The sequence below is a fragment of the Tenrec ecaudatus genome, chromosome 6 (assembly GCF_050624435.1).
Source record: "Tenrec ecaudatus isolate mTenEca1 chromosome 6, mTenEca1.hap1, whole genome shotgun sequence".
NCBI classification, from domain to species: domain Eukaryota; kingdom Metazoa; phylum Chordata; class Mammalia; order Afrosoricida; family Tenrecidae; genus Tenrec; species Tenrec ecaudatus.
In genome coordinates, this window is record NC_134535.1 from 82,865,710 (window position 1) to 82,889,273 (window position 23,564).

A 23,564-nucleotide genomic window follows, 5' to 3' on the forward strand; every position below is an offset into this window, starting at 1 on the left:
GTCAGGGTTTAGCTTCTCCCAATTCCCGTCTGACTTTTTTTTTTTCCCCCTCGGGTCAATGCCTAACAAGTCCACGTAGTTTAGGCCTGGAGAGCTGAAACTGAAAATGGCTAGCTGGGTCCTTCCTTCGCCTGCTGCTGAAGCCAAGATGAGTTTGCCAAGAGGAATTTCAATCAGCTTTTGCCCCTGCTGGTCTGTTAGGAGAACTCCCATCTCAATCAGAATTGCAGAGATGGCCCACCCCCTGGCTACATCATTTATATACTAATTTATGTAGAGTAATCTTACATCCTTTTCCTGCTGCTGCTCCTGTATTTTCCTGAGTAGTGGGCGGGGACTTAGCTAAAATATTTATTTTTGTTTGTGATTAAAATGGCGTTTCATGATGTCAGCGTAAAGAGTGCAAACCGGAGGGAGCAAGCTCAGGTGGGCTGCGAGATTTGAGCGCAGTGCCATCATCAGTATGGGTGGGCTCTACCTTGTATTTTACTTTTGACCTGGAACTTCCATGCGTTTGCACAACTTCCCTTTCCTTTCTCTGCCTCCATCTTCCCTTGCTCCCAGCTCTGGGCTCCCCCTTGTGCCTGCAGATTGAAGCTTTGGTTCAACAGTGCTCCCTTGACAAGTGCCATGACAGCCAGCATTTCCATTCTCAAAGTCAGACATTTAAAATAGTATGTGGCTTAAATGTTTTCAGTTGGATTCACGTGCATTGCTATTTCAAGTGCTACTAGTGTGTGTCCGTTGTATGCTGACTGGGATCTATGGGATGTGAGTAGTCACTGATATGTGTGAATCTGTTAGATTTGCTTTTAGGTGCATCCTCCGCATTTTAATCACAGAAGAGTCCTGCTGCTTGAGCTTTGTCTGATTTTTTTTTCTCACTGAGGATTTAGTTATATTTCCCCCTAGACATCTTTATATCCTCGCTTCAGGTTTTCATTCACACCACTGAGCTTATTAAACAAAATAAAACAATTTTTAAAAAGAACAGAACAAACTAAAACCCTGCACGGCCATGGAATTGAGCCCGATTCGCAGCAGCCCGATGCAGCAGAGGAGAACTGCCCTGTGCTTTCCTGAAACCAACTTTTTCTTTCTTTTTTAAAGTATCTTATTCCAGTCCAGTGAGACGAACTTTTTACAGGAGCAGAAAGCCTCGTCTTTCTCTTAAAGAGCCGCTAGTGGTTTCAAACTGCTGACCTTGAGAAGCAACCCACTCCATCACCAGGGTTTCTCCCTATTAAGCCATCCCTCTCCAAAGTCACCCCTCAAAGCAGATTGCTGTTTTGCTTTTTAGATAGCCTGCATGTGTGTGTGATGTGCACATGTGTGGGTGTGTGTGATAAGCACATGTGTGGGTGAATTTGTGCGTTCCTTTTTAAGACCTTTCTTGATTCCACTCATACAACTGCTTTATCATTTGTGTCACGGGACCAGGTCCCCCACCTCCCCAGTTCCCCCAGATTAACACATACTGGGCTCTCAGTGGAAGAGAAGTCACAAAGGGGGGGGTGTCTGTCTCTAGATCCGGAATATAACAGTGCAAATGAGGAAAGCAACAGAACATGAGGGAGAAGATTCTAAGTTCCATGTCAGAAAAGCAAGTGTCATAGCTAACAATTGTATCTTAGTTCTTCTCCCCGTCAGACCCTATCCTCTGTCCTACCGTACCCACCTTTGTGGGCCTCTACCAGCCGCAGGGTCCGTAGGCACGATTGTAATTCATGAAGTTCATAGTAAAATCATAGATGATAGGAGAGAAAGTAAAATAAAGGAGTCGAGCATCTTTTAGGGTAGCATGCTCTCCTCCAGGATGGCCATGAGCTCAGCAGCCAGGCCTGTGCAGAGAATCTTTACTATGTGGGGAGATTTATACGGGGCCATAAGACAAGCATACTCCGTAGTTAACATGCATCACAAGGTGGGTGGTAACCACAGTAAAGTCCCTGAGCTCACCGGTGAGGAAACCCAATACCTGCAGTGGGGGAAGGCTTCAGGGGGGGATGGGTGCTGCGCAGGAGGAGCTAACCATGTCTGCTTCTGTAGGGGAGAGAATCAACCAGGTGCTCACTTTAAGGCAGCACAGCTGTTAGTGAAGAATCTGGGAACGATATTTAAAGCAGGATAACATACTTGGACTTTAACTTACCAAAGTGGTGGCTTTCCTACCGTGGAATACTAGCTTTCCAGATTCCCACTGTTATAAGTTAGGGAATATAGTCCTCATATTCCCCTCAATGTTAGTTTCCCACACTCATGTATCTTCCGATAGTAAAGGGCAGTTCAGTATGCACATTAGGCCTGCATTCAAATCCCAGATCTCTCTCTCTGGATCTGACCTTGGACAAAATAATCTGAAGCTTCAACTATTTTGTCTTAAAAAAAAAAAAAAAGCAATAGTCAATTCAGTCCCTGGGCTGCTGGGGGTGACAGGGAAGAGAGAGGGGTAAAGCAGAGTTTGGTGCCAAGCCTCTGTCCAAGGTGTTCAATAGCCCTAAGGCATTGCTGCCCCTTAGAGGAACTACACTGACAGGCAGGCTGCCCCGGTACGAAATCTGACCTTGGTTTTCATCTGTGGCTGCTGTTTGCAGAGCTAAATCTTGGTCCGATGCCATTCCCTCTTAGTCTGTTTTGACTTACTTCTTTGGCACCCAAACAAACCATTCATCTGTGATCTGTGTATTTCCACGCTGGTCCATATGTATGTTGTGATGTGGTCGGGGACAAGCAGTCATATTTGGAATTGGGTGGCCAGTATGTCAACATTAATTGTTCTCATTTTGCTTTGTATTTTTTAATTCTGTTGCATTTGAGTGTGCTGCCTGGCATTTGCCCTGCATAGGCTGGGGCAGAATTGCGGCTATGATGGGCACACTGGCAACAGTGATTAAAGCAGCTGTCCTAGTGACTCTGCCCTAATAACAAAACATGGTGGCAAAGCAACTGAGAAATTGTGATGTTTGTTGGAGCCACAACCTTTTTTAAAAAATCGTTTTATTAGGGGCTCATACAACTCTCATCACAATCCATACATCAGTTGTGTAAGGCACATTTGTACATTCATTGCCCTCATCATTCCCAAAACATTTGCTCTCCACATAAGGCCTTGGCATCAGCTCCTCATTTTTTCCCCTCCCTTCCCGCTCTCCACTTCCTCATGAACCCTTGATAATTTATAAATTATTATTTTGTCATATTTTACACTGTCCAACATCTCCCTTCACCCACTTTTCTGTTGTCCGTCCCCCAGGGAGGAGGTCACATGAATATCCTTGTAATCAGTTCCCCCTTTCCAATCCACCTTCCCTCCACCCTCCTAGTATCGCCACTCACACGACTGGTCCTGAAGGGATCATCTGTCCTGGATTCCCTGTGTTTTCAGTTCCTATCTGTACCAGTGTACATCCTCTGGTCTAGCCAGATTTGTAAGGTAGAATTGGAATCATGATAGTGGGGGAGGAGGAAGCATTTAGGAACTAGAGGAAAGTTGTATGCTTCATCATTGCTACATCGCACCCCGACTGACTCATCTCCTCCCCTAACCCCCTCTATAAGGGAATGTGTAGTGGACTACAAATGGGCTTTGGGTCCCCACTCCACACTCCCCCATTCATTCACTATGGTGTGACTTTTTGTTCTTTGATGCCTGATCCCTGCGACACCTCGTGATCACACAGGCTGGTGTGCTTCTTCCATGTGGACTTTGTTGCTTCCGAGCTAGATGGCTGCTTGTTTACCTTCAAGCCTTTAAGACCCCAGACGCTATATCTTTTGATAGCTGGGCACCATCAGCTTTCTTCACCATGTTTGCTTATTCACCCACTTTGTCTTCAGCGGTTGGGTAGGGAAGGTGAGCATCATAGAATGCCAATTTAGTAGAAGAAAGTATTCTTGCATTGAGGGAGTAACTTGAGTGGAGGCCCAATGTTCTCCTGCTACCTTAATACTAAACCTATAAATATATGCACATAGATCTATTTCCCCATCATATATAAATATATTTACATATGCACATACCTTTATTTAGCTCTCTATAAATGCCCTTTGCCTTCTAGCTGTATCCTCTATTTCCTTTGATTTTCCTCTTGTCCCACTGTCATACTCAGTCTTCATTTGGGTTTCAGCAATTCCTCTTGGTTACATTACCCTCGATCATGCCCTACCAGGGCTCCCACACCCTCCTCACCACCGATTTGGATCACTTGTTCCCTTGTCCCTATGTTTGTTAACACCACTACCTTTCTTCCCATCTCCCCCTCTCCCATGTCCCCCTGGAACTGTCAGTCCCATTGTTTTCTCCTCCAGCTTGTTCATCCAGCCTGTCTTACTTAGACCTGCAGAGATAATAACATACACAAAAACAAAACAGAGCAAAACCAAGCAACAGTACACAACAAAGCAACAAACCAATGACAAAAAACAACAAGAAAGAAAAGCTTGTAGTTAGTTCAAGGACTGTTTGTTGGCCTTTAGGAGTGTTTTCTAGTCCAGTCTGTTTGGGCACCACGCCCTGGACCCAAAGTCCACCTTCAGCATTCCCTGGGGACCTCACCGCTCCATTCTCTTGCTGTTCTGTTGCACCCCTTTCGTGTTTTGCCTCCTTGTGGCGGGATCAGATCAGTTGCAGTTCCCATGTTGTGTCTCCGGTGTTGTCCCCCCTGTAGGGCTATGAGTCCGTGAGAGACGTCATGTTTCATAGTGGGGCCGGCCACGAGAACCACGGCCTTTCAACATTTTTACGACACTCACGTCTTTTGACTCTGAACTTGTTGGCACGTAGGATTTGGCAGTCTTTTCTAAGGCTGTGCTACCCTGACTTTGATTATCTTTTAGTTTCACCCCAGTAACCAACAAAGCTTGGACAGCAGGGCCAGTGGTTCCCTGTTCTTTCCAGATGTGCAGGCTCTCTTCCTCCACCCATCATGGCCTGTAGGCTGGGCGCTTTTTCATTTGTTTGCTTTTATCATTGAGCCCCCGGATTCTACAAAACGGTCTCTGACCTTTTTGCCTAGAGCTGTGCTGAAGAAAAAAACCTTGAACAGCAGAACTGTTGGACAGACACCTCTAAAAAAAAAAAAAAAAGCTAACACTTAAATTATACTGACTGCAGTTTAGTCATTTTATAAGATACTAGCTTATTTATTCTTTATAAAATCCCGTGAGATAGACACTTTTGCCCCATTCTGGAAGATCAGGAAGCACATCGTTGGATACGTTGCCCTAGGATGCACTGCTGTGCTAGCAAGTGGAGGAGTTGAACCTTTTAATCCAGCAGTCCGGCTCCTGGATCTGTGCTCTTGATCACGTGCTTTTTCTTTTAATTCTCCAGCTAAGACAGCAGCTAGATGATTTATTGTCCATGTGACATTGAGCCAGAAATCAGACGGGTTCGGTATGAACGAGGGGCCTCTGGTGTTCGTGAAGATCGAATGGTGCTGGAAGTTCTAGAGCCGTAGACATCCTTAGAGCATAGAAGTTCTAGAGAGCATGTAAACCACTCATACCTGCGCCCCATTATCCCATATTCCGGCATCGTGAACTGGGGCCGCAGCCGCTTTTTTTTTTTTTTTTTTTGCGCTTTCCCTTCTTCCTCCACTTGGCGCTCAGCGCTCAGCAGTTTGAAACAAGAAGGCACCAAGGCGTAGAGCGCTTGGGTTCTTCCTGTGCTGAAACGCAGATAAAGGAGGACATCGGTGGATGGTCTCCAGAGGGTCGCTTTTTGGTGATCTGCTTCTGCATCGGCATTGTTGTTTCTTAACTTCTTGACGTCTCCAATGGCAACAGAGAAAACCGAACTACTTGGACATCTTCCTCACGCCATTCGCCCTTTCTCGAACTGGAATGGTCCAGTCCTCCCTGAGGTTCCTTGGGAACCTTTCTGTCGCTAGTCTTTGAAGGAGTAGGTACCTAGCTAGCAAGTGGAAGAAGGAAACTGCAAGGGGGCCAGTGGAGCTGAAGTCGATTATGGGAGGGGGATCACAATGGAAGGCAACAACGGAGAGGATGGGTGGGGCACAGGGAAGAGGATGCGGCTAGACTCTAGACAAAGGGGAAGACCCACAGGGAGATGGATGGACAGAGGGGCTGCAAGGACGGACTCACACCTAGTAACCACTGAGGCGCGCAGAGGACCGGGCTGTGTTAACTTCTCTGGTACAGACGGTTGCTATGAGAGCCTGCAACTTATAGGTCACGGAGGAAACTGAAAATACCTAAATCAGCCCGACACACAAACAGATGGCAAATAGAACCTGCCTACACGCATGTTCTTCACTGCACCTTGGGCAGGCAACGAGAAGTTAGGTTGCTGAAGGCTAGGCATTCATGAGCTAGGAGAAGGGGGGTTATGTTCTTTAGGCTCCACGACCTGGAGACAAAGAAAAGGGTTGATTTTTTTTTTTTTAAATGGTTTAGTCCTTGGAGACCTGTAACTGAGGGTCTCCTCTCTTCCCCTTCAAAAGGCTGCGGCGGCTCCAGACTCGCTTTCCCAGGGTCCGCTGCTGCGGAGGCCCCGCCTCCCGACCCCGTTTGCCCGCCCCGGCTGCGTTTGCGGCTCCTGGACGCCTCCAACTCCCGGCATGCCGCAGGACGGGCCAGCGCACGTGGACTCCATTTCCCAGTCTGCCGCGGGGCTCGGCCCGGACGTGCCGGCGCCTATAAGAGCCTGAGCGCTGCGGCCGGAGCCTATTGTTAGCCGGAGCCGGGGCGGTTCTGGGCACCTACTGCCAGGGGCGCCTGGACTGCCGAGCCGCTTGCTCCCCGCCGCCTGCCGGCCGGCCGTAACCACCGCCCTGCCCGCCCTGCCGCCCCGGAGCTCCCGGACCGCGCCGGGGCCCGGGACTCGTCCTCGCCTTCCTCCTCCCCACCCGGGCTAGGGCGGCGGCGGCAGCGGGGGCGGCCGAGACCATCACGGGAGGAGGCAGCCGCGGCGGGGCCGGTAAAGGGCCTTGGGGTGCGGGGCGGGGAGTACCGCCTCGTCCTGGCTCGGGATCGGCCCTCGGGTGCCTGTGGAGGAGTGGCGAAGCCCGGAGCCGTGCGGATGGAGGGAGGCTGGACGGGAGAGGCGGGGGGTGGGGGGGCGGGGAACTGGGGCGCCGCTGGGAAGGGAGAGAGCCGGGGAAGAGGCGTGGGAGCGAGGGGCGCAGAGGACACGGGCCGGGACTGCGGGGGGCGCTGGGGGCAGCCCGATAGGCGGCTGAGATTGCGGGAGAGGGTTGAATTCGGGTGGAGCGCAGATGATGTAGGATGGAGGAAAGTGAGGGAAGGGGGGCGGGGGGAGTGGAGAATAGAGGAAAATGTGGGAGGGAGTGGTTGGGAATTTGTGAGAGCAGGCAGGAAGGGATGGGGAAAGCTGAAGCGACTGGAATGAGCGGGAAGGTTAGCGGGCGGCTGAGAAACAAGCCCAGATCCGAAGGGTTCAGCTGGGTGTCCGTTGAAGGAAACTGGTGCCTTGACATTGTCTCTTCAGCTCCTGACGTCTCCCATTTTTCTGGCGTAGTGTGGGAAAATGAAAGCTTCACTTGCCCCGGCTGCTAGCTCGGTCTTTTCTCACAGGCCCTGAGGCGCAGCTGACTGCCACCCATCCCTTCTAGTGGCATGGCCTTGACTCAACCTTTGAAAGGGCTTTAGAGTGGCAGTTTGACACACACACACCTACCTACCTTTCTCCAATATGAAATGGTAGCCAGTATCCCCAAGAGGCACACTGTCCTCTTGTCCTGCAGTTTATCCGTTCAAGGTAAATCCGTAGTCGGTTCAAATTTTCTTTTACTGACTTTCCATCTTGCAAATCTCCAAAGCCAGGATGTTGGTGTGTGCGCCAGAGTGAACACATGACTAGGGATAATGGTTCCGCTCCCGTGCACCCCTCAAGAGCCTGTGGCGCCCATTCCTTAGTGGCTTACGACCTGGATAGCCAAGTTCCAAACTTGTGCTTGTGAGTGGAAAGAGCAGAGCCGTGAGGGGTCTGTGTACTTTATTTAATTACCTCGTTTAGACAGGATGTTTTCACGGGAGTGCTTAATGAGAGTTCATGATCACAGGACACATGGATCATTGAATTCCTAGTGCTTGAGTATTTCCCTTCCTTGCAGTCTCTTCTAAAAGGAGAAACGAGACAGGTCATCTGATTCAGGTTCATCACAACACAGCGCAGGCAGCCTGCTTTCTTCTGACCCAAGTGTGGGTGGTGGCCTTGCGGTTCTTTCTAGAGATTTCTGCCCCTTGACCTTAAGCAGAAGCTGGCCTTACAGTCCTGTGAAGTGTACTTTCTTTTGCTATTTAGGCCCCGTTTGAGAGAGGCTTACATGGACTCAAGTTTGCATATATATTCTGCAGCCACAGCTTTTTAACCCCCCACCCCCCTGCTAGTTCCTCCTCTGCTAGTCTCACAAGCTGAGTTCTCCCCCCCTCCCACACACACATATGTGGTTGTAGCATTCCTCATAAGCCTGAAAAGATTTCGATCTGGTACAAAATTACAAATGTACTGGATTTTATTTGTTGCCAGCCCCTGTCTTCTGCATACTTGTAGATCTGAACTATTAACACCTTGTTCAGCTAGAAACCCTTGAAAAAAGACCAGGAGGCATGTAGCCAGGAAGTGTCAGCTGGTATTTCTTTTCACGGGTGTTTAAAAGCTTTGAGAGAGGTTGGCACCATGTTCTCCCATCGCCGCCATTTGTCGAGTGTCGGTGACCCGCGTCTCCAGTCGCACCTGGATGGTGTCCTTAGATGTGAGTGAGTGGCAGGTGCCTTTGGGCCCGTGTGTGTGGATCACAGCCTCCATAGGCGACTAGTGGAGCTGGAGGGTGCCTGCTTCTGCACTGTGGCTTGGAAGGAGATTCCCTGAAGGAGCGGCAAGTGTGAAGCTTGCTGTGGTTGTTGCTGTCGCAGAGGGGAGCTGCTGGGAGCCGCTGTGGAAGTAGATGGGGCCCAGGGGACATCCATGTTACAGCGTGTCACAGCACGGACTGTGAAGTTCACAGTCGAGAGTTGGACGAGAACAGTAAGGTCGTGTCCATTGTCAAGACTGAAATTGGTCATTGTACTGGGCTAATTGAGACAGTGATGCTGACGGGTCCTGGGTGGGGTGAAGGACCTACCCCAGAAGCGTGGGGTTTCCTTGCGGATTCTTACTATCGAAGCTAATGGTGGTGGTTAGGTCATAGGTCCGTGTGCACAGTTTTACACAGAGATGCAGATTCTCTGTGTTCCCTGTATTTTGTGGAAAAAAGATCTTTCTCTTAGGTTCCACACTTTTGTTTTCTTTCTCTCCCCCCTCCTTCTCCCTTGTCCTCACCAGTGCTCCGAAAGCACTCTTTCCGAAGCGGAAGTGAGGAAGACCAAGAAGAAGGGGAGGAGAATGGGAAAGGCAGCCGGCAAGTCCCCGCCGGCTCGCAGCGAGCCCCGTGGCACTGTGGGGTAAACTCGGGCTGCTTGCTCGCTGCTTCCCACTCCTTCAGTGAGTCTCCTTCCAAGCCACAGTGAAGAAGCAGGCGCCTTTCCTAGCTGCAAGGTTGGTGGTTCAAATCTAACAGCCATTCTGGGGGAAAAGAGGAGGCTTTCTAGTCCCATACACCCCGGGGGGGCAGTTCCACCCTGCCCTCTGGGGGCTCTGTGAGTGCCAGAAAAGAAGCGGCCACCTCTCGGGGCAGCTGCGTTGAGACCCGGGAGACCTCTTAGCTTGGAAGATGACTGTGGACCAGACCCAGGCTCCTGAGAGACTTGAAGAGAAATGCTCCAACAGAAGCCACGTGACTGGAGGCAGAGACACCTGAGCCGAGAATGAGAGTAGTACACCTTTGCTTCTGGCCTGCTTAAATCCCGGAGGGCTTCCCGACTGAGGAGACAGTGCTTTCCTAATGGCAGCGCTGGCTGGAAACTTGTGAGAGCCCCTTTGAAAGAGCTGGTTCTCGGTTCCGTTTGCTTTCTCTTGTCATTGAGAAGGCAATCCTTAAGTAAGTAGGAAAATTGGCACTCAGCTTAATGGTCAACGTGATTCCATCTTTTTATAAATACTCAGCCACCCTTTTAATAGAAAGAAATGAGAAGTTTCTTAGTGACTCGGTATCTTTAAACCCAGCTAAAATCGTAACCCATAAAAATGTCCTCGGCTTTCTCTATTCTTACCACGTCCTAGAAATGTGACCTCTGCTAGCAGGATCGGTGACTTGAAAAGCCCAACTGGTACTTTGGGCTTGCTTTTCCACTCTGACTTACAGTTCTTGTGTAGTACTTGCTGAGTCCTGCATCCCCGTCCCCCCTTTCCCAGCACACACCGTGGGCACATTTGATTCCAGGGCTATGCTTGTCTTGAGCCTGGTGGAGGCTGAGCTTTCTTAGGGACATTTTGTGACTTGGAGGCAGAGTTTGGATGTGACCTGGATAGATAGATAGATAGATCCCTGTGGGACATGCCTTCTGGGAAGTCTGGATGGAGATGGTGAGCTGACCCCAGAGCAGACATAACTTCCAAGAGCCCCAGTCCCAAAGAGAAGCAAGCCTGTCGCAGGCGCCTCTCGGTGGCTGGGTCGCTGCCCTGCAGTGCTGCATCCCTGTCTTTCTGGGCAGCGGTGTTGCTGCTGCATCATTAGCAACTGGTGAGATCATAGTCTGGGGCGATTCTGGCCTGACCGATGCTGAGCGTGGGGCCCTAGCTGATGGCCGTCCTTCCCAAACGCCATCCAGAGGTGGAGAAGGCAGGCGAGGGCGACCTTGGAAGTGTGTGGGCTATCAAGACTCTTAAAACACAATCCTAATACAGCCCTGTCTGGTGTGTGCACATAATCGTCGTGAAGAGCCCCTTCTCCAGCCCAGTGGTCTCTCTCCAGCCTTTGCACTGCGGGCGAGAACCGGGAGGCTGTGTTTCCCCAGCACAGAGGTGGATGCTAGGTGAGAATGAGGCCCATTTTTATGGTGTGGTGTGAGGTTGGCAGAGATGGTGGGTTTGGAAACCAGAACAGATTCTCATCTTCCATCCATTCTCCAGGAGCCAAGTTGACCTTTTTAGGAACTTGATGAGACGCTCTGTACTTGTGAAGATCTGGGTAAAGGGTGTCCTTAAGAAACGCGGAGTGCAAAGCAGTATTTCCGAAGGTGTGCGCTCCTAGGGTCACTTGCCACAGCCCCCCCCCCCCCAAACATTCTGGAACTGAAGGGTTATATCACCAGGTTGGTGGAAACAGGGCATTCTGTGTTTTCTCTTCTGCCTCACTGTGCTCATTAGCATAATGGAGGCCCTGAGAGGTTCTGTGCTGTTTGGACCCAGCCGGGGCTGTTTCCATGTAAAAGCTACCACCACCCTTGCAACGAGTCTATTAAGGGATACGCTTGGGAACTGCCGGGCTTACATTTTCACTCCGAAAAATAATTGGGTCTCAACTAGGTTTAGGCAAAGTCTAATTCTGTGCTTGCACCCCAATCCCCCCTCCTCCTGTGTTGATCCGAAGAGCAGCTCCTGTGATCCCTGCGCTAATGAAGGCTAGAGGCCAGCTGGCTTAGAACCAAAGGCCTGTGCTCCACCGGGAAAGGTGCTGGGGCCACTCATCATTCTTGTAAGAGGGGGGACAAAAGGTGGGAGAACGTTGACGGAAATCAGAAGAGACAAATGACTCGTCTTCCAGAGAGTAGCCGTCACCCAGTGTGAGGGTGTGTGTGTGGGTAGACTTGGGAGGGACCTGGCTTAGGGCAGGCATGCTGATGCCTCTTCTCCCCTGCAGAATCCTAATGTGCCCAGCTGGCTGCTGGTGAGCTGGGGCGTTGGGGCCAAACGTGGTGGGCTCCCCAAGGAAAACCCTTCAGAAGCCAATGGACGCATTCACGGGCTCAGGTCTCAAGAGGAAGTTCGATGACGTGGATGTGGGCTCCTCGGTTTCCAATTCAGACGATGAGGTCTCCAGCAGTGACAGTGCTGACAGCTGCGACAGCCTCAATCCCCCAACAAGCAGCAGTTTCACACGTGAGTGAGCTGTCCTCCCTCCCTGCACCAGGCTGCAGAGCCCTGTGTCAGCTCTGCCCAGCTGGGGGATTTGGCCTGCGTCATCTTTCCTACTCTTAGCACAACCTGGTGGTGGTTCTTTGGGAGACTCTGCTGCTGGCATACCTCATGATGCAGCGGGTTATAAATATATAGGCCTGAGCTCCAAATGGTCGGCAGTTCAAAACCACCAGCAACTTCTTGGAGGAAAAAGACTGAGCTTTCTACTCTCATAACAGCTACGAAAGCTCAGGAACCCACAGGAGGTCACTGCGTCGGCATTAACTTGAGGGTGGTGAGCTGCTGTGGGAGCGGTGGAGTCTAGTCTCATTTGCTCGGGCTGATTGCATCCAGAAGGAGCCTGAACTGTGTTGAAGACAGGGGTGCTGGGCACTACCCTTTCCGACCAGAGCTCCAAGAAAGCGCAGCTCTGGCAGCTGGGATAAGGCAAGCCGTTTTCATCCATGTGGGTCAGTTCCTTCAGGTACAATAGATCCAGTGGTTGCCTGTGTGGGCCTGTGACCAGTTTGGGTAAATAAAGTTTTGTTGGCACACAGCCCGTCCATTGATTTACCTGGTGTCTGTTACTGCTTTCACACCACAATGAGAGAATTGAGCAAGTGCAACAGAGACCTTGTGGCCTATGAAGCCTAAACTCTGGCTCACCAAGCCCTGCCAGAGATCAATACTGTTCCAGTAGCATTTTCTGTTAGAGGAGGAATGGTCTATATTTTCAACACCCAACTCAGTAGCCACTAGTCTCCTGTGAAGAACGGAATTTTTCATTGTATTTCATTTTCATTAATAGAAACTTTAAAAAAAATAGAAACTTAAGTAGCCACTTGTGGCTCAGGGCTACTGAATTGGACAATGTAGCCAGACTGTTAGTGGAGAAACTATTCCTGAGAGCGCCCCCTCCTGGCCATGCCTATAAATGGATTGCGTGGTCCTGCTTGGGTGAAGGCAGTCCTGGGGTGGTGCTTTGGACCAGTGAATGTACCAACTGCAGACCTGACCTGAGAACTGGGAACGTCAGTCTGAGCTGAGAGCCCTCTGGGGGAAGGAATGCTGAGAAGCAGGGTATGCAGAAGAGGTAGGTGGCTGCAGAGGCCACCTCCCAGTTACTAACTGCCCATGCTTCCTTCTCAGCCACATCCATCCTGAAGCGGCAGAAGCAGCTGCGGAGGAAGAATGTGCGCTTTGACCAGGTGACGGTGTACTACTTTGCGCGGCGCCAGGGCTTCACCAGCGTGCCTAGCCAGGGTGGCAGCTCCCTGGGCATGGCCCAGCGCCACAACTCGGTCCGCAGCTACACGCTCTGTGAGTTTGCCCAGGAGCAGGAGGTGAACCACCGCGAGACCCTGCGTGAGCACCTGAAGGAGGAGAAACTCCACGCCAAGAAGATGAAGGTGCCTACGGGGGTGGGGGCGTCCCATGTGCCAAGATGCAGTGGCAAACTCTAGTGCGTGGTTCTCCGCCTTCCTAATGCCGCGACCCTTTAATACAGTTCCTCATGTGGTGGTGACCCCCCCACCATGAAATTAATTTTGTTGCTACTTCAAAACTGCCATTTTGCTACTGTTATGAATCAGGCGCCAACCCACAGCTTGAGACCCGCTTCTCTAGGGCCAATCACTTTAAACATAATAGCTTGCCTCCACCCACCCCCCCCACCCGCTCCCCTGTCTCTCTCCTCCCTCTCCTGACTTTCTATCTCTCCTTCACGCAAGTGCATACCTGACTACATGCTAGCCTGTCACTTCTTCCCTCACCTGCCCACTCTGTTTCTTTTGGTATGAAAACCTTTTCTCGATTTTTTTCCCCTTTATAACAGTGGTCTCGTATAATATTTGTCCTTCTGTGATTGGCTAACATTTTGGTAAGTTTTCCAGGTTCATCCATGCCATGACGTGCTTCATGGTTTCCTCATTGCTTTCCAGGGGCGCATAGTATTCCATTGAGTGTATGTTCCAAAGTTCCCTTTTCTGTTTTCCTCTTGCTGGGCATTTGGGTTGTTTCCATCTGGCTGTTGACAACAGTGCTGGGATGCACGTGGGAGTGTGTGCGTCTGCTCCTGCTCTGGCTCTCACTGCGTAGGGTATAGACCCAGCAGAGGATGGGATGTCCATTCTCCTCTGTTGGTTCATGAATGGTCAGCTTTGGCCTGTAGAGAGATTCCTACCCATGGGACCCTTCTGGAGAAGTCCCACATTTTCAGTCAAATCTGCTCACGCCCACACATAGCCCACTTCGTTGTGAAGTTTAAGTTTACAGTCTGATTGCCAGGGGGCGTTGGCAGTGTGCTGCCCTGGCCCCAGGACAGAAGCACAGGTCGGCGCTGCCGTCACCCTAGTGGGCCAGCCAGGTTGTAGATCTCCCACTTTCTCGGAAGGAACCCTGCTGTTCCTACAAGCAGCCAGCCCCGCTGCTCTGGTTGCCACAGCAGCTCCATGACCAGAGCGGTGTTGGGGCCTGCATAGTACTGAGCCTGCGTCTGACACAGACCAGGGGTCGCCTTTGAGAAGTGAAAGGCACAGGGAGAGACACTTCTCAGAGGGGTTTTTGTCACCCACCCCCACCCTCATGTGCTATTTTAGTGCCAAAGTGTCGACCTGTCTTCAGTAATGTCCCCCAGGGCTTGTGGTTCCAAAGGTGGGGAGCACAGCTTTATGGCTGACTGGGTCTCTTGGGGGTCCAGAGTGTGCTGGCCCATCTGAAAACAGGTGACTAACTGCTCATACCCAGTATCTGGGGTGAAGTCGTACTGAGACGCGACCCGATATCGGAGGGTGCGGGCTGACCAGGTCCCGTTCCTGTCTCCCTGGGAGGGCTTTTTGGGCACATCCCTGAGCCAGCCTGTGCCTGTCTGTCTTAACTGTGTCTGTGACCTTCCGACTTCTTCTGTCTGCGGAATTCCATCATAGGCCCCTTCACCTTCCTGCTGCTATGGCAACAGCTGGGCAAATAATCTGGTCAGTGGGAGGCTGGCTTCCCTCTCCCTAGAATAAACTCCCCCTCTCCTCAGTGTCGTGAGGGGTTGACCTGTGGAGACCAGATTCCATGCTGTTCCCTGCCCCACCCCCCACCCCCGGCGGCGCTGTGCAGGCAATGCCAGGCAAAGGAGACTGAGCTACAGGGGGAGGGTCTTAAGAGCAGCTGTGTCTCACACGCCTTTCTGCACCATGAGAAGTCCTCATGTGCCTGTCCTGTCTCCCCTGCAGGGGGAGCTTGTCGGTTCGTGATTCTGACTCATGGGGGTTTCCAGGCCGTGACCTTTGCGAAGCAGCTCTCCTGGCCTTACTCTCTCCAGGGCCTCTGCGTAGGTTTGAACTGCCAGCCTTTCCATGAGTACCCCAGCCTGTAACCAGCTACTTCTCTCAGGGAGGTAGTTGGCCATGAAAGGCTTTGCCGGCCCTCTGGCGTGCTGTCTCCTGCCTGTCTTCCCTTTGGGCTGCCGTCACCAGTCGCTGTTTGTGCTCTGCAGCTTTTGCTGCGACTTTTTCTTAGGGCTTTACTGTTTACATACATACCTTTTCCCTGCATGCTCATTGCCATAAAGTCGACGATGAGTCGACTCTGACTCTGACTAGCTGACAGGGTAGAACTGCCCCTGTGCGTTTGATTGTGAGTGGTATGAATTGGGAACCGAGTTGTCTTCTCCAATGAATATCCACTTAATGGGCAGCAGGCTCTTTTTCTCCAGAGACACTTCACTCCCGCAGCTCCGGGGTGTCTTTCGGCCGCATCCCACCCGTCCTTTGAGAACAGGGAGGAGGCGACTAGGCAGTTACCAACGCGGGAAAGGGCCCAGAGCCCGCCTGCCTGCCGCAGATGGGAAATTCCATCGGACTCCTGCTTTCTCCACCAAAAGAACAAAAGACAGGGAGGCTTGGGGTGCAGCTAGCTTGTTCCCCAGCCACTTGCATCACCGCTCCCAAGGGCGGCCCCTCTACCGGTGCTACCTGCAGGCGTCTGATGAAATCAGCCAAGCCTCCAGCTACGGGCGTGCGCGCTGCCAGCAGCTTCCGGAGCCTGGGGACGAGGAAGGCCTGGTTTTCTGGCTTGAATCCTCCAGTGACTCTCAGAACTCGTCCAGCCAGAGTCCCTTCAGCCTGTCCCTTTCCAGGCTCGCTGGCCGCCTGGGAGCCCGCATTTCAGCCTGTAAATAGTCCCCTCGGTGTCACGCCAGCCACTCTTCCCTCCCCCACAGCTGCTCTTTGAGATCAACTCAGAAAGAATCCATTCCTTCAGGCCTGGCTTGGAAGCAGGGGCTTTAGCAGTTGGCTCGTGTTTTGTGCTCTGTATGAGCACATCACACTGGGGGTGGTTCCCGGCCACAGGACAACCTGGTGGCCTTGCTCTACGCGTCAGGGTCCTTTTTCTCAATGGTGGGCAGACTACACGCGAAAGGCTGCTTGGTGAGGTGACTTTGTAAAACACCGTTTAGCTTGTCTCTAAGAAACAAAGGAGTAGAAGTCCTCATCTCATGGAGGAGTGAGTGATTTCAAACTGCCGACCTTGCAGTTAGTAACTCAGTGGATGACCACTGCGCCACCAGAGCTCCTCAATCCGCCCATGCAGGAGTTTGTTCCAGACAAATGTGTTTAAATACATCCTGCTCAGTAATGGCTGCAGACAAGTTCTCTCAGTAATACGCTTGTCAGTCTCATTAGGTGCCTTACAGCATTTTAAAAATTATTTGAGTGGGGGCACTTAGGGTTCTTACAACAATCCATCCTGCACTTGTATCCAGCACATTTGTTCATATGTCGCCATCATCCTTTTCAAAACATTTTCTTTCTACCCGAGCCCTTGGTATCAGCTCTTTTTTTCCCTCCCTCCCTCCTCCCCTTCCACCCTTGTGAACCCTTGATAAATGATGATTATTTTCATGTCTTACACGGTTCGCCGTCTCCCTTCACCCACATTGCTGTTGTTCAGAACGGGTGGGGTGAGGTCTGTCATTGGATTGGTGTGACGAAGATGGGTGAAGACACTGGCTGAAGTCCAGAGGGGCGGAAGGAAAGCAGAGTCACCATTGGAGTGTAGCTGCTAAAGGCTGGGTCCTCCCTTGGCCTGGCTCTTTCGGTTTGAAGCCATCCGATCATCTTGGCCTCAGCAGACTGTTGCCTCAATGAGTGCTCGAAACCCGCCACCTTCAAGAGCGAGTCTCTCTCCATCAGTCTCCACGCAGTGTCAGTTGCCAATGGTACTGACAATTTAAGCAGAGACAGGTCTTGGCTTGATCAAGGAAAAGTGTTGTGAGACAGTCGTAGCAAAGACAGTCCTACACACACTGTCGGGGACCCTGCCACCCTGGTCTCCCCCTCACACCTCTGTGCCCAGAACCCAAAGAGCATTTGAAAGAAATTCCCTTCGAGTGCGGGAAGGAGGCCAGGCCTGCTCTCGGGACGCGGTAGGAATAGAAGAGCTCGGGGCTCTTGAAGGCGGGCGAAGGTCACCCTGAGGCGCATGCAGCCGGCAGGGAGGGTTCGCCCAGAAGTAGTGGCTCCGTGTTTTGATGTGTGCTTGCTTTAGGAAAGGCTTCTGTGGGCTCCACAGCAGTACTTCTTACTCCCCTCTGGCTGCTCATGCCTTGAGCTTCATTTCCAAACGCAGTGAGTGAGGTGCATGGAGGAGCCCATATTAAGCGTTACGTTTACTTAAAGGCCTTCGGTGAGTCTGCAAAACGAGGGAGTCCTGGTGGCACAGTCAGGCTTCGGGTGGCTAACCACAGGTCAGAAGTTCAAGCCCACCAGACGGTCCACAGAAGAACGAAGTAAAGATTGACAGCCTCGCAAACCTAACAGGGCAGGTCTGTGTCTTGCACAGGGTCGCCACAGTGGGTGTGATCTGGGGGCTTAGTGGGTACTCCACCCATGTGGAGTAGCATTAGGGAACATGCTTGCCTCAGTGTGAAAATCGCCCAAGTGTGGCCTGGAGACATGGAGCACACGTGTGCGCATGATGCTGGGAAACAGTGCCCATCGACTGTCGGGACGCAGGGGAGCGACGGCCCTGGCCATTTGTAGATAGTCTGTGTCCTCAAAGCACATGTGCCTGGATGCAGCTACTTGAGTTCAGTGAAAATACAATGTAGAATTCTCGTCCTCAGTGGCAGGAGCCAGATTTCAAGTGCTGAGTAGCAGCACGAAGGAGCTCGGCTGGGCTAGTGAGTGCGCGTGAGGACGAGTGGCTGCCCTATAAAGAAAGGGTCATAGCCCAGGGACTCGGGAGTCCTTCCCCTGGCCCACGGGTCTCTGAGGCACACACAACTAGCGGCTACTTCGCTGGATGTACAGTGTGTTGTGCCCTGGTTCCCAAAGTGGGTGATACCCTGCCCCCCGCCAGGGGGGGCAGTGCTAGAGCGATACCCATAAGCCAAACTAACTCACTGCCGAGCTGATTTCCAAAACCCAGTGACCTGATAGGACAGGGTAGAACTGCCTTGTGGGTTTCTAAGACTGACTCTATAGGAGTAACAAGCCCCGTCTGTCTCAACAGAGCTGGTGGTGGTTTTGAACCACTGACCATGCAGGTAGCAGCCCACTGTAACCACGGCAGCACCAGGGCCCCTGGGAGAGCAGATACTACACTTTAACCTGGATTATGCACTGGAGTCCAAGAATTTTAAATTGCCAATTGGGTGATTCACCCACCCACCCCCAGCTGAAAAGAGGCTGATAGGCCAAATATATTTAGGAACTTGTAATCTAGAATTAATCACGTATTGTTAATTGACTGTGTATCGTAACGTAGGGACATGAGCTTCGTGGGGCTGGGCTTACCATGGTGACCCTGGTCCCAGTACCTGGGACCCTGGGCGTGTGTAACTCGTGCTTTATACTGTGAGTCATGGGTAAGGAGGGAGGGAGGGCCAGACACAGGGCAGAACTGCTTGAGACTCTGTGAGGTGCTGTCGCAGAGTGCCACCAGGCTAACTCCCCTTTCTATTGGCAGCTGACCAAGAATGGGACTGTAGAGTCGGTGGAGGCTGATGGCCTGACCCTGGATGACGTCTCTGATGAAGACATTGATGTGGAAAACGTGGAGGTGGACGACTACTTCTTCCTGCAGCCTCTGCCCACCAAGCGGCGGCGGGCCCTGCTCAGGGCATCTGGAGTTCACCGCATCGATGCTGAAGAGAAGCAAGAACTACGAGCTATCCGCCTCTCTCGGGAAGAGTGTGGCTGTGATTGTCGGCTCTACTGTGACCCAGAAGCGTGTGCCTGTAGCCAGGCCGGAATTAAATGCCAGGTCAGTCCAAGCTGGCTTGAGATGGTGTTTCTGCACTGGGGTCAGGCAGTGTGATGTGGGTGCTTGAGAACAGGAGGCTGCCTGCCAGGGGTGGGAGGTGGCTCTCCCATAACCCTGAACACTCCCTGTCCACAGCCCTCTACCTCAGCACAGAAAACCAGCAGGACAGGCTCCAGCCACACACACTCATTCTCTCCCGGGTGTCACCTCAGTGACAGGAAGCCTGTTAGCTGATGGGTCAGCAGATCAGGTTTATGTACAGTGGCTGCTCCTAAATACTGCTGTCTGGGGGAGACGTGAGACGGGCCAGCACTCTAATGTTGTGAAAATCAGAATCACTTTCAGATGCTGTAATTCAGGACCAGGGCATCTCTGGGTAGCACAGAGTCCACACGGCTACTGACTGAAACTAGGAGGTTCAGGTCCACCGAAGGGTTGCCCTGGAAGCCAGACCTGGCAATCTCCTTCCTCTAAATTAGCCATTGAAAACCCTCTGGAGAGGGAGGGAAGAAAGCCCTGCCGAGGAGAGTTCCAGTGATTGTAATCAGGGTCCCTGGGTTGCGTTTGTGTAGAGACCTGAACTGAACTCGTGTGTGTGTGTGTGTGTGTGTGTGTGTGTGACAGAGAGACTGAGTAACACCACCACCACTCTGGAGGGCGTGTGTGTGTGTGTGACAGAGAGACTGAGTAACACCACCACCACTCTGGAGGGCAGTTCTGCTCTGGCACACACACCATCCCCAGGGGTTAGAAGCTGACTGCTGCAGCTGGTTTCCAACACTAGATTTAGCTGTGGCCTAAACCACAGCTCCAAACCCCTGCCACTGAGTGGATTCCAACTCTCAGCGGCCCTGGCTGACATGTCTGAGCCTGTCCGTCATCGGGAGCAGCCAGCCTCCCCTGTCTCTCACAGAGTGGCTGGTGGGTTTGAGCCACTGGCCTGGCACTTCGCTGCCCCTGCTTGCCGGGGTTCTTTAGACTGGCCTGGGAGAGCTTGCTTCCAGAGTTCCCTGGGACAGAGAAAGCGTGTCCTCCTGGCTGGTCTCTGACGAGAGACAGCCAGGAGCTCTCGTCCATGGGCAGCAGCAGCAGCAGGTGGCAGGTAGTTGGAGCGCTGACACTGAGGCTGTCTTATGGAAGGAGCTGTGTCCTAGTTGAATTTATTTCTCCTCACCAAGCTTTCCTTTCCAGATAGGTAACTAGTGAATCTGGCCAAGTATGCACTTCGGCCTTGGTCCCCTCAGCAAAGAGCGCAAACACGGGCTCTAACCTACCTTGGGGGGCGGGGGGCCTTCACTTGTCCTTGGCGAACTAAGGTGCTTTGGCTGAGTCCCCCAGAATGCATTGGCTGTGGACTAGCAGGCCCTTCCCCACACTTGCCCGTACCTGTGATTACAGAAAGCAAGTGGGTCTTTTGTAGTGTCTCAGTACGCCAGGTATGTTCTAGAAGGTCTCAGGGCACTTCACTTCCTTCCCTGAGAACTGTACTGTCAGCGTTCAGAAAGCTGGCATCTCACCGGCGCCACACAGGGCTCCCCATGCCCACTCATCACGGGCTGGACTGGCGGGGCAGTAACGTGCCCCTGGGCCAGTTCGCTCTCGCTGCAGGCGGTTCTGAATTGGCCGCTTCTCTTCCTGTAGGATCGCGCCCGCCGATGGCGCCTGCCTGTTTGCCAGACCTGGTCTCCTGCCTGCATTGTGTGCTGTTGGTCTCATCTTGCCTCCACCCCCTTGTCCGCTCCCTCAGGTGGATCGCATGTCCTTCCCGTGTGGCTGCTCCCGGGACGGCTGCGGGAACATGGCGGGGCGCATCGAATTCAATCCCATCCGCGTGCGGACTCATTACCTGCACACCATCATGAAGCTGGAGCTGGAGAGCAAGCGGCAGGTGAGCCGCCCGCCAGCGCCCGAGGAGGAGCCCTCCCCGGCTGCCAGCTGCAGCGTGGCCGGCCCCCAGGGCGCCGAGACCCAGGACTTCCAGGAGTTCCTGGCGGAGAACGAGACGGCCGTGATGCACCTGCAGAGCGCGGAGGAGCTGGAGCGGCTCAAGGCCGAGGAAGACTGCACTGGCCCCAGCGCCAGCCTGGACTCAGGCCTCGAGAGCCTGGGCGTGTGCATCCTGGAGGAGCCCCTGGCCGTCCCCGAGGAGCTGTGCCCCGGCCTCGCCGCTGCCCCCATTCTCTTCCAGGCCCAGCTGCCCCCGGGCTCCTCCGTCCTGTGCTTCGCAGAGAACTCCTCGGACCACCCAGCTGCCTCGGCGGGCCAAAGCCCGCCCTACTTGAACGGCGGGCCCCTGGTCTACTACCAGGTGGAGCAGAGGCCAGTCGTTGGGGGGAAGGCGGAGCCTGGTCGTGAGGAGGCCGTGCCCCCCTTCCCCAAGGAGAAGGATCTGAGCGTCTTCTCCCTCCCCGTTACCTCATTGGTGGCTTGCAGCCCCACAGACCCAGCTGCCCTCTGTAAGTCGGAGGGGCCCAAAGCAGCCGCTCTGGAAGCGCTGTTGCCCGAAGATTGCCGCCCCAAGGAGCCTGAGAATGACGATCCCCACCGCTCCTGGGCCCCCTCGAGCCCACCCCCGAACGCGGACAGTGCGGAGGGCTGTGCCCTGGAGAAGCCCGCCCCGCAGAGCGAGGACCGGCCCCCGGAGGACTGTGTACTAGAACTTCCTTTGACCGTGTGACCCGGCTGGAGGCTGCCTCGCCCTCGCTCTATTTATTCCCTTATTTTATCTACCGCCATTTCAAACAGAACTGCAGAAGCCGCTGCTGCGCCGAGCTCTTTCATTGGGGAGGGGAGGATTGTTTGTACGAGTATTTTTTTTAAAGGAAACCAAGGAGACCAGCCCAGATGTGATCTTGGGCTGGGCTGAGGCAGCTGCCCCGTGCTGAATGCTAGGCTGCAAATGGAAGGCCTGTTGGGGAGCTGAAGCAATCGTTGTCTTTAGGGACCAGAACCCAGGGTGCACACAGCCGGCAGAGCCCCTCCCTCCTGAGCTCCCCGCAGGAACAGACTCAGTGCTGTCCCGTGTCGGCGTGTGTCTCTCCCACCACTGGAAATGCCACCGGCTCCACTCGAGAGGGTATGGAAGGATGTCTGCTGTGTGATGCCGCCGGGACTTAGAGAAATTGTGCACACATACACACACGGCCCCACCCCACCCCCTTTTGGGAAAAAAAGCCCGTTTGCGGGGTTGAGGTTTCTCTGGTCTGCTCCCCACACTGAAGATTCCTGGGCTAAGACTTAGTCGTTTCTGGCCCAGGTTCCTCGGTTCCCCACTGGTCGGTTTCCCCATCCATCGATTTGCCTCGAGAAAGGGGCCAGATGAGCTGCACATGGGGGCGACCCCGGTCATCTGTGCCACGGGCTGCGAGGGGGGGGGGGCGTGCCCCAGGTGGCTTAGCTGAGCGCTCTGCCCTGCGGTGGTTGCAGCAGCAAGCACAGGCTGCTGTCTGGTTTTCCAGCGCATCCGGGGGAGCTCTTTGGCATGGAGAACGTGGTCTCCAGCTGGGCCTGCATTGTTCTGTACCTCTCCCAGCCCTCAAGTTCCAAAGGACAGAATATGAACATCGCCCTCGAAGCCCATGGAATGGGTGGGATTCCCGTTGTCTGAGAGTAGGGGGCTGGGGGTGTGGTGTCCATTCCATCCCACTTACGTTCCAGGGCCTCCCCTGGGAAATAGCACACAGTTCTTGTTTATGAGCAAAGTTGTCCCTGCCTCTGAAAGGAGGCAGTTGGGAGTGAAGCTGTCTCCTGTCACCCTTCACCCCCAGCTGCAGTTCCAGCTAAGTAACCAAGGACAAGAGCAAAACATTCAGGGCGGGGCAATGCCTTTTCCCACTTCTCACCCGGAAAACCTTTTGTAGGCTATGAAACAAACCCCGGAGTTTCACAACATTGCGACATTTCACAGTAAAACTCCCCCAGCCGAAAGGCCTCCTTTGTTCGTTGGTGATGTAGCTGCCCCTCTGTTCATGCCTGCTTTGGTTTCATCCATGTTTGGAAGGGAGTTCTTAAAAGTTGTGTTGGTTCTTTTCTTTCCCCATGGCCTGGCTTCACAAAACAGCCAGATACCTGTACCTGAGAGCTAGAACGCTGCTCCCACTTAGCGGGCTCGCCATCCACCCGCAACTGACGGTTAACTGAGCATGGAGTGAAGTCTGCCCTACTTTCCTCCTCTGGAAGACTCTTCCCACCCTCACCCCTGTCCCCCTCTCCCACCCGACCCAGGAAGGCTCGTTCAGCCAGAGGGAGGGACACAGCCTTTGGGATCAGCATCAATCCTGGAATTTGAGTCTAATTACTAAACTCATTCCCAACCCTCAAGGTCCTC

General features: G+C 53.0%; 1 protein-coding gene across 5 annotated transcripts; it reads left to right on the top strand.

Moving 5' to 3' along the window:
• Nucleotides 1-6,685: 6,685 nt before the first annotated feature.
• On the top strand, nucleotides 6,686-23,557 carry CSRNP2 (cysteine and serine rich nuclear protein 2). Of its 5 annotated transcripts, none has more exons than XM_075551671.1 (5): nucleotides 6,686-6,940; nucleotides 9,308-11,962; nucleotides 13,130-13,389; nucleotides 18,941-19,237; nucleotides 20,985-23,557. In XM_075551671.1, exons 2-5 carry the CDS (start codon nucleotides 11,812-11,814, stop codon nucleotides 21,912-21,914), a joined length of 1,638 nt encoding a protein of 545 aa, XP_075407786.1. In that variant the 5' UTR covers nucleotides 6,686-6,940; nucleotides 9,308-11,811; the 3' UTR covers nucleotides 21,915-23,557. The 5 variants fall into 5 exon arrangements, with proteins under 5 accessions (XP_075407786.1, XP_075407787.1, XP_075407789.1 ...); XM_075551672.1 differs by having other exon boundaries at nucleotides 11,724-11,962; XM_075551674.1 differs by lacking the exon at nucleotides 6,686-6,940 and having other exon boundaries at nucleotides 7,325-10,896; nucleotides 11,724-11,962.
• Nucleotides 23,558-23,564: the final 7 nt, after the last annotated feature.

Bases quoted from the DNA above. Each gene is read 5' to 3' on its own strand.
- CSRNP2 (XM_075551671.1), top strand. From the start codon at position 11,812: ATGGACGCATTCACGGGCTCAGGTCTCAAGAGGAAGTTCGATGACGTG. The intron at 13,390-18,940 runs GTGCCTACGGGG...TTCTATTGGCAG, and splicing joins TCCACGCCAAGAAGATGAAG to CTGACCAAGAATGGGACTGT. The intron at 19,238-20,984 runs GTCAGTCCAAGC...CCGCTCCCTCAG, and splicing joins AGGCCGGAATTAAATGCCAG to GTGGATCGCATGTCCTTCCC.